The sequence below is a fragment of the Asterias amurensis genome, chromosome 19 (assembly GCF_032118995.1).
Source record: "Asterias amurensis chromosome 19, ASM3211899v1".
Lineage (NCBI taxonomy): Eukaryota > Metazoa > Echinodermata > Asteroidea > Forcipulatida > Asteriidae > Asterias > Asterias amurensis.
Window position 1 is genome coordinate 13,027,607 of NC_092666.1, and position 10,220 is coordinate 13,037,826.

A 10,220-nucleotide genomic window follows, 5' to 3' on the forward strand; every position below is an offset into this window, starting at 1 on the left:
CACCCAATCCAGGCCAAACATTTTGAAGAGCAGATGATGGACACGAAAGAAGAATCAAACTTTCTATACAATAAAGAAGTATCTCACCTGAAACCCACGCTTATTTTTTGTTCACACGTGCCAACTAGATTAAACTCTGTTCTGTTCTCGTGTTACAGATCAAGTGTTCTTCCTAGATGAAGACGATCTGGCCGTTGGGGCCAAAGATGGTGCCACTGCCCTGCTGAGATGTACAGCCATGGGAAATCCACTCCCTGCAACACAGTGGAGAAGTGCAACTGAAGAAATCACCAATCAGACTCAACCGGGGAAACTCACTGTTACTCATACCACTATTAGCGGAGATGATGTGGAGGGGTACAGGGTGGTTAGCACGTTAGAGATCACTGGAGTGGTTGGGGCCAGCGACTATGGATTGTACACTTGTCAGAGCGGTAATGGTATAGGGAGGGTCGTCACGTTGGCCATTGAACTCAATGATAAAGGTAAGAAGTAACAACGGGAGACTTTGGAACGCTAGGTGGCAGCAGACTTACCGGGTAAACTTCCATTGATTAAGTATGTCTGAGCATGCGCACACTACCGAGAACTATGAATTTTACCTTGTAAGTCTACTGCCACCAAGCGTCTCAAAATCAAACTTCGCAGCCAAAGGCTGAATTGCGCTTAAAATAAAGTATCAACAACCAAAAATGCTACAAAATTTACATTCGAGTTATTTGTACACCCCATGGCCAATGTTGACTCTAAGTTTGTGTGTAAAAACACCCATGCTGTAAATTTAAACACCCCAGTTTTTGAACTGCAGTGGAATGGTAGGTACGTTCGGTGCACATATGGCGCCATTTTGACAAAATAAACATGAATTATTTACCATTGTAAGTTCAATACAATTCACATTCAATTCTCGACAGTTAAGCCCCAGCCGCCTACCGGTGTCACAATCGACCGGGGTCAAATCAAAGCTACATCTGTAAAAATTACATGGACCCCTGGGAACGACGGCGGCGAGACGCAGTGGTTTCACGTGAATCACCGAGAAGTTGCAACGAGCGTGGAGTTCGACCCCGACAAACGGAGCAAAAGGATCGACGGTGCTTTTGAATATCTGTTAGAGCGACTCAGTCCTTTCAGCTTATATGAGATTGAAGTGTATGCTGTGAATGTAAATGGCGTTAGCAGATCCGTCAAGAGGAATGTGACAACTCTACGTAAGTTTCTTTGTTTTGGAAAGTTGTGCCGGTCATTCATACAGAACGTTGAGATAGGCCTACATGACAGAGCTTTTACAAAGTATATCTAACGTTTAAAAAAATAACTAATAAAAATATACATTTTCTCCTTTATTTTTACAGCCTTAAATCCTGCGGAGATGGGTAAGCATTATAAATTCAATAGTTTGTTTGTTTTTAATTCAAAAAGTAAACAATATCTAAAGATACTTTCCCATTTAACATATATTTTGGAACTCTAAATTAAATTTTAGAAACTGAATTGACTGTGTGTGTGGATTGTCTTTCACAGGTATTGCAGTGACTTTCAGACAGGCAACAGGCGCAATGTCCTTGGAGAAAATTCCAGAAAATAACGACGGCTGTTTGCAATTAGAATTTCGTCTGAACGAGCAAGAAGAGTGGTACAACTATGGTGGCTGCCAAGAGACAGACAGGGAGTTGATGTTGGGGGAGGTGCGTTCTCGATATTGTCGGGACAGTCTGTGCAGCGAACCAAGTCAGACAGGTAACCAGCAGAATGTGGGTTGGAATCCCCAGTCATGACACGTTGTGTTCAGGCTTAAAAGCAGTGGACACTATTGGTAATAACTCAAAATAATTATCAGCATAAAACCTTACCTGGTAATGAGTAATGGGGAGAGGTTGTTAGTATAAAACAATGTGAGAAACGGCTCCCTCTGAAGTGGAGTAGTTTTCGAGAAAGAAGTAATTTTCCACGAATTTGATTTCGAGACCTCAAGTTTAGAATTTGAGGTCTCGAAATCAAGCATCTGAAAGCACACAACTTCGTGTGACAAGAGTGTTTGTTTCTGTCATACTTATCTCGCAACTCCGACGACCAATCGAGCTCAAATTTTCACAGGTTTGTTATTTTATGCATATGTTGAGATACACCAAGTGCGAAGACTGGTCTTCGACATTTACCAATAGTGTCCACTGCCTTTAAGCATAACACCTCACCATTGATTCGTCCTTCGGATGGTGGGACGTTAAGCCGTTGGTCCCATGTGTTGTGTAACGCATGTTAAAACAAACTAGTGCACTTATCGAAAAGATAAGGGGTTCGCCCCAGTGTTCCTGGTTGTGGCTGCTGTATGCGCCGTAGCACATTGTAACCCTTATAAGGTGCTACGTAATTGGGTCTCAGAATTCATCACTGCAATAATTCCTATCTTTCTGAAAGTTTGTATATACTCAGCGCCTTGAGTACCTTGTTTGGTAGATAACGTGCGCTCTAAGACATCGATGTCCCGTTCTCTAGCACTGGTAGTGCACGTACACAAATACCAGAACACTTACCGTGGAAGAATATGGGTTTACCGCGGTGTTTCTGGTACCCTTCTTCACATGTTTCGTCAGGCTTCCCTTGCAAGCTTCAGTAATTAAGTTCACTTATGGACATCCTCGGTTTCATGACCAAAACATTTTAAGAATAACTATAGCGTCTTCGGCTGTTTAAAACTTCATTCGATGGGCGGGTACCCTCCCTTTGGTCACGGACTTCATCTTCAATGTGTCTTGTATTTCCCTACTCAGACGTAGACGCATCTAGGGGTGACGTAGGGCTAATTGCCGGCATCATAATACTCATTCTTGTTCTTTTGGTCGTCGTCGTGGTGTTCCTCGTCGTTACATTTCATCGTAGACGATCCAACGGGATGGGTAAGTAATGCAGGTTACAGCAGTCAAGTGTATAAGAGTCCTTTTGAGACGTTACACAAAATCCCTGCCATTTAACGTCTGGCAAAGCTTGCCTCAATGTATTATTCGTGTACCGAGGGATGAACTATCTGATAGCAATCCCACAGTCTTCCAGATGGTATAAAGATTGTAGGTTTACAACTACAATGAATATGTGCACGAAAGGGTCAAGTGTGTCAAACAAAAACAATGGGGAATTCCCTTTGAGGCAGCGGACCAATCTATGTTAGAACAAATCAGCGGGTAAACGACCATGCTTTGGCCACTCAAAAGTAAATTATCATAATTTCCTATGTGCCAAATTCCTCAGAATATTTTCCCCATCTTCCCTAACAATAATAATTTCTATCATGAACAGAAATGTTGTTGTTATAAATGTTAAAGGGGTCTAACGCAATATTTATCATTTATTTTCCAGATAAACAAAGTCTTGTTACAAAGCAGTAAGTAGACCTATAAGTTTAATTATTTTAAATTAATTGATTTTATTTAGGTACCACAATAATTGTATCCTTCTAAATAAAATAATTTATTTTATTTGTCAACAGAAAGAGAAAACATGAAATGGAGTATCAAGAATTGGGTAAGAAAATTACAAGCAAACGTCGGGTGTTTTTGTAAGTTTATTTTATTTTATTGGGATGTGTGTTTGTTAGGTTTGATGGTTTCGTAAGTGTGGATTGTTTGCTTATTTTTTGGTCAGTCTATTAAAATTGTGCCATATGCGATTCTGTTACAATTATCACCATTATTAATGTTTTCACCATAGTTACACGTTAAAGACACTGGACACTATTGGTAATTGTCAAAGACTAGTCTTCAAAGTTGGTGTATCTCAACATGTTTGCATAACAAACCTGTGAAACTTTGAGCTCAATCGGTCGTCGACGTTGCGAGATAACAATGACAGAAAAAAACACCCTTGTCACACGAAGTTGTGTGCTTTCAGAGGCTTGATTTCAAGACCTCAAATTGTAAACTTGAGGTCTCGAAATCAAATTCGTGGAAAATTACTTCTTTCTCGAATACTACGTCACTTCAGAAACAGCCGTTTCTCACAATGTTTTATATTATCAGTCTCTCTCCATTACTCGTAATCAAGTAAGGTTTTATGCTAATATTATTTTTAATGAGTAGTTACCAATAGTGTCCACTGCCTTTAATTCTTCGTGCTAATTTATTTTCAGACATACCGATGCAAATAGTTTCCGGTCCACCAGTGGCCAAACGTCCAGAGCCCGTACCACCAACTTATGACGAAGTACCCGAAGTCGAAATCGCTACGGCTGTACCAAGGGACAGGGTAAACATCAAGAAACCACTCGGTGAGGGCGCTTTTGGTCGGGTCCTACTCGGCAGCGTTCGGAGTATCATCCGAAGAGGTGTGGTCACCGATGTGGCCATCAAAACATTGAAAGGTAAAGTGCACTTTCTCAAAAATGCATCTTTGAATATCCTTATAGATCTAGAAAAGATCTTTGTACAACATTATCCAGAAGAATATTGGACTAATGTTTAACTCATGAAAAACTAGTTCAAAATAGGAATGGCACATGCTTTCTTTTGTTATTTTCCTTTGATCCTGCACTTAAAAGTTCCCCATAGACTTTGTACACGTGTTCGTGTGGAGCACCCATTCACACATTTCCAAAAATGCATCATTTGTGGCGCATTATTTCTTAAAATAGTTCCCTGTAAATGCATTACTTGCCCTGTAGTTAAAACACATCGTGTGTTTATGATAGGATTTGAATGATTTGGTCTGGGCTTCTATTGTTCACAGCGAGAGGTGGGAAGAGGGGGGGGGGTCAGAGCTGTAGTAATACAATTCGGGTTACTATAAGGTGCCGCACACACACAGTGGGCCACGAATCGGCAGGTCTTTAACGGCTGCCGCAGTTTCAGACCGAGTCACCAGTCTATTTTCTTTGCTCTTTGATTGATTGTGTGTTTCTAGACGGGGCAGGCCCTACACAGAAGGACGATCTGCTACGGGAACTAGACCTCATGAAGAGCCTTCCAACTCACAACAACGTGGTCAAGCTTCTCGGATTCTGCATTGAGACGGGTAAAACCAGTTTATCGTTGTGCTTAGAACCAACAACAGTTCTACAGTACAATCAAAATAATTGTGTGTTTTTGTGTGTGTGATGGTGTTAACAATATTTACTCATAACGTATAGATGTAAGGTCCACCCTTGACACTGTATCTGAAATGGTACACAGCGCACATTTCAAACGAGCCGGTCTTGGTGGATGATCCCATGCCTCATTCATGACGGAGTGTAAAGGGGGTAATCAAGTTTCAGCCCGAGAAGTAGATATGTAGCAAGGTAACCCTTGTGGCAGTTGATTTGGGTCGATAGCCCAAATCAGTTTCTTTGTGATGTTTGGCGACATCTCATAAACAACAACAACAACAACAACAACAACAACAACAACAACAATAACATCAACATTCAGACCTTTTCTTTACACATATTATATTTTTATGTTATTTATTTTATATGGTGTCTTTCACAATCATACGGTGCCCTTTTTTTAAGACTATTTTGTAAAGACATTTATTTCAATTAATTTTTCCAGAGCCTATTTACATCATCGTGGAATTCCTCTCTAAAGGAAATCTAAAGGACCTCTTGACCGAGAGCAGAGGCAAAGGAAAAGCTATGATCCAGATATACGGAAACCTTCACGGTACCAGCAAGAACTTGACCTCCCGTGACCTCATCGCAATGGGACGTGACGTAGCTGATGGTATGGCATTTCTGTCTGAGCAGGAGGTAAAGATAGTTTGAAGAAATACAGTAAAGCTATTTTGATGATGAACATTGGACATGTGCATGTCTACTTTGCTAACTGTAGACCTGCAGGTAAGGTTGGGAGAGTGAATGTCTTCTTCTCATTTGAAGATTGGACATTGATGTACAGATCCATGAATGTCCAATATACAATTTCGAAATAAAAAGTAGATATTCGCTTTATAAACCTATGTGAATGTATTCTATAGTGTGTACACGGGGATTTATTTGCCCGTAACATTCTTGTGAGTCAAGACATGGTTGAACACTCACTGTATGTACAAACCTATTTGAATGTACAATGTCCAAGATTGAAAAAGCAAAGGTATTCATTGTACTAATGTGAATGACTAATGTCCAATATAAAACTTAACATTATTTTCATTATGTATTCCACAGTGTCTATACGGGAGTGTAACTGCCCGTAACATTCTCGTGAGTCAAGACATGGGGCCAATTTCATAGAGCTGCTTAAGCAAAAAATTTGCTTAAGCACGAAAATAGCTCGCTTATTTTACACATTTTACTGGCCAAAATTTCATGCCATATACATTGCTTATGACTAGTATTTAGCTGTTGTTTACTTAGCAAAACAATTGAGTGGAGTCTTGGCCGGTAATCTGATTTGACTAAGCAATTAATTTTTTGCTTAAGCAAATTTTTTAGCTTAAGCAGCTCTATGAAATTGGGCCATGGTTTGCAAACTAGTTATCAAACACGCTTGAACACTCAATGTGCAAACCTATTTGGATTTCCAACGTCCAATATTGAAAAGGCAACACAGATATTCGGTGTACTAATTTATTTGATTGTTTAAGGTCCAATACCAACTGTGCTGTCACTTTGTTTACTACACCGTATACACAGGGATTTAGCTGCTCGTAACATTCTTGGGAGTCAAGACATGATTTGCAAACTAGTTATCAAACACGCTTGAACACTCAATGTATAAACCTATTTGGATTTCCAATGTCCAATATTGAAAAGCATCTTCGATATTCGTTGCACCAATTTAATGTGAATGTTCAATGTCAAATATCAAACTAGCTTGTCGTTTTGTATTGTACAGTGTATACACGGGGATTTAGCTGCTCGTAACATTCTTGTGAGTCAAGACATGATTTGCAAACTAGTTATCAAACACGCTTGAACACTCAATGTGCAAACCTGTTTGAATATCCACCGTCCAATATTGAAAAGCATCTTCGATATTCGTTGTACCAATTTAATGTGAATGTTCAATGTCCAATATCAACTTATCCTGTCATTTTGTATTGTACAGTGTATACATAGGGATTTGGCTGCTCGTAACATTCTTGTGAGTCAAGACATGATTTGCAAACTAGTTATCAAACACGCTTGAAAACTCAATGTGCAAACCTGTTTGAATATCCACCGTCCAATATTGAAAAGCATCTTCGATATTCGTTGTACCAATTTAATGTGAATGTTCAATGTCCAATATCAACTTATCCTGTCATTTTGTATTGTACAGTGTATACATAGGGATTTGGCTGCTCGTAACATTCTCGTGAGTCAAGACATGGTTTGCAAAGTGGCTGATTTTGGACTTGCTCGGGACGTCAAAAATGATCGAGTGTACCATCGGAAATCCGAGGTAGGTATCTCTAAAAAAAGAATGGTTTGCGTTTTTTATGTAACCTACGATTATTTCAGCCCACAGTACTGCAAGCTGTTTGTTATATTGGTTGTTGTATAGGCTCTCATTTTGCTGCTACTTAAAGGTACATTACATAATTGGTTTTTGCTTTTGCTAACAAAACAAATGCTGGCAGTGTAAGCACTTTATGTAATCCGCCATATACATAACCTGACAAACCTGTAGAAGTTTGAGATTGATCGGCCATTGTGGTCACGAGAAAATAGTGAAAAAACGTTTACACACCATCATCAGACCGTGTAAGTTTTATGTTAAAAAACTGATCTTAGACGATTTGTTCATCTTACCAACTCTGTAAGATTCCTTTCATCCACAAAAGTATCCCATTTAAATAAGAAATCCACAAACAGATTAAACAAATGAAAATATATTATTATTTTAGTAAACGTTTTGGGTTTTTTCTTTTCAAACTCCCGCCCACCCACAGACTCCTCTTCCAATACGCTGGATGGCGTTAGAGTCAATTTTCGATGACTTGTACACAACAAAGAGTGACATATGGTCATTCGGCATCCTCCTATGGGAAATCGTAACCCTTGGTAAGTTACAATAACAACGGCAATGGCTGCGACGGGCAACAGTCACAACAGCTACAGCGACAGCGACGACATCAAAACGACAGCCACGACATAAAAAAAAAACAGCCGTGAAAGCTATACATCATTAGCCACGACATCGACGGGACCACAGTGACAACAGCCAAGAAAACAAGGGCAATAAAGACAACGAACACATTGACAACAGCCGAGACAACAAGGACAATAACGACAACGAACACAGTGACAACAGCCAATACAACAAGGACAATAACGACAACGAACACAGTGACAACAGCCAATACAACAAGGACAATAACGACAACGACACCGAACACAGTGACAACAGCCAAGACAACAGGGACAATAACGACACGACAACGACCACAGTGAAAACATTAACATAACTGACCATTTGATTACATGCAAACTTCTTGGGCTTTATTCCTGTACAGGCATATGGATTATGTGTCAAGACGCACAAGCTATGGTATAGATAATTTACTGGCCATGTTCTCTGCTTTGTTTCGTCTTTCTTTGTGATGTTGTTTTGTTTCAAGGTTTGTTTGTTGGTTAGTTTGTTTAGATGTTGAGATGGTGTGTTTGTGTTTTTGTTTATGTGTTGTAAAGGTGCACGGCCTTATCCATCCATGAGTGCGAAAACTGTGGTCAACGACATCAAAACAGGTTACAGAATGCCTAGACCGGAACACTGTCAGGATGAACTGTAAGTTTGAACTTAACTCGATACCAAGAGTTAAAGGCAGTGGACACTATTGGTAATTACTCAAAATAATTATTAGCATAAAACCTTTTTTGGTGACGAGTAATGGGGAGAGGTTGGTGGTATAAAACATTGTGAGAAACAGCTCCCTCTGAAGTGCCACAGTTTTCGTGAAAGAAGTAATTTTCCACGAATTTGATTTCGAGACCTCAGATTTAATCAAAAATCTAAACGCACACAACTTCGTGTGACAAGGGTGTTTTTTCTTTCATTATTATCTCGCAAATTCGATGACCGATTGAGTTTAAATTTTCACAGGTTTGTTATGTTATGCATATGTTGAGATACACCAACTGTGAAGGCTAGTCTTTGACAATTACCAATAGTGTCCACTGCCTTTAAAGGCAGTGGACACTATTGGTTATCACTCAAAATAATTATTAGCATAAAACCTTTCTTGATGACCAGTAATGGAGGAGAGGTTGGTGGTATAAAACATTGTGAGAAATGGCTCCCTCTGAAGTGCCATAGTTTTCGAGACAGAAATGTTTTTTCCACGAATTTGATTTCGAGACCTCAAGTTTAGAACTTGAGGTCTCGAAATCAACAATCTAAACGCACACAACTTCGTGTGACAGGGTATTTTTTCTTTCATTATTATCTCGAAAGTTCGATGACCGATTGAGCTCAAATTTTCACAGGTTTGTTATTTTATGCATATGTTGAGAGACAACAAGTGAGAAGACTGGTCTTTGACAATTACCAATAGTGTCCACTGCCTTTAAGATGAATGTGCACAGTACGACGGAATGTCCATACAGTAAATGTACATGCAACAAAGAGCTGTGGGCTTACGGGAGCGTCCTTGTAAGGTCTTTATGACAATGGGACATGGACCCCACAAAAGAATTCTTTAGAAAGGGTAGTAATAGATCATCAATCGCAGGACCCAACAAATCGGATCCGAAAGATGATGTGTATGTGTACCAGTGTTGATAGTACGGTACACGTCCAATGTAGACACTACATAATAGTAATATCGAAGTATTTTAGATAGCGCACGTATCTACCAATAAGTAGGATAATACATTTTTACAGAAAGATTCGTTATAGAAGTTATGAATTCTGAGACCCGATTATGTAGCATCTTATAAGGGTTTACAGGGTGCTACGGCGATTACAGCAGCCACAGCCAGGAACACCGGGCAAACCCCTTCTCTTTTCGATAAGTGCACTAGGTTATTACGTCCCATCCGAAGGACGAAGCAATGGTTAAGTGTCTTGCTTAATCCAGTCAATGCATTAATTAAACTGTGTTTTTGTGTTACCTCCAAGGTACCAGATGATGTTGAATTGCTGGTCTGATGATCCGGATGACCGGTTACCATTCCACAAGCTCGGTACTAAGCTAGGAAAGCTTCTAGAAACAGCGAGTGTAAGTACACTTTATGGTTTCATCGTATTCATTCGCGCTTTGGACCAGGTTAGCTTTAATTTAAATTTTAAAGACAATTGGAAGTATTACTCAAAACAACTGTTAGC

At 39.6% G+C, this 10,220-nt stretch overlaps 1 protein-coding gene across 9 annotated transcripts in view; it reads left to right on the forward strand.

Annotated features, from left to right (window-relative positions):
* Window positions 1-10,220, forward strand: part of LOC139951544 (uncharacterized) — a 35,776-nt gene that overhangs the window by 23,675 nt on the left and 1,881 nt on the right. For 8 of the 9 annotated variants that reach the window (XM_071950482.1, XM_071950484.1, XM_071950483.1 and 5 more), the window contains 14 exons: window positions 159-485; window positions 915-1,211; window positions 1,356-1,376; window positions 1,525-1,740; window positions 2,772-2,897; window positions 3,355-3,379; window positions 3,485-3,519; window positions 4,124-4,354; window positions 4,894-5,004; window positions 5,523-5,719; window positions 7,233-7,355; window positions 7,846-7,957; window positions 8,585-8,681; window positions 10,014-10,113. In XM_071950482.1, coding sequence (XP_071806583.1) covers window positions 159-485; window positions 915-1,211; window positions 1,356-1,376; window positions 1,525-1,740; window positions 2,772-2,897; window positions 3,355-3,379; window positions 3,485-3,519; window positions 4,124-4,354; window positions 4,894-5,004; window positions 5,523-5,719; window positions 7,233-7,355; window positions 7,846-7,957; window positions 8,585-8,681; window positions 10,014-10,113 — 2,018 coding nt within the window. Of the gene's footprint in view, window positions 1-158; window positions 486-914; window positions 1,212-1,355; window positions 1,377-1,524; window positions 1,741-2,771; window positions 2,898-3,354; window positions 3,380-3,484; window positions 3,520-4,123; window positions 4,355-4,893; window positions 5,005-5,522; window positions 5,720-7,232; window positions 7,356-7,845; window positions 7,958-8,514; window positions 8,682-10,013; window positions 10,114-10,220 lie in introns of those variants that run through there. The other variant, XM_071950477.1, reaches the window with a different exon arrangement.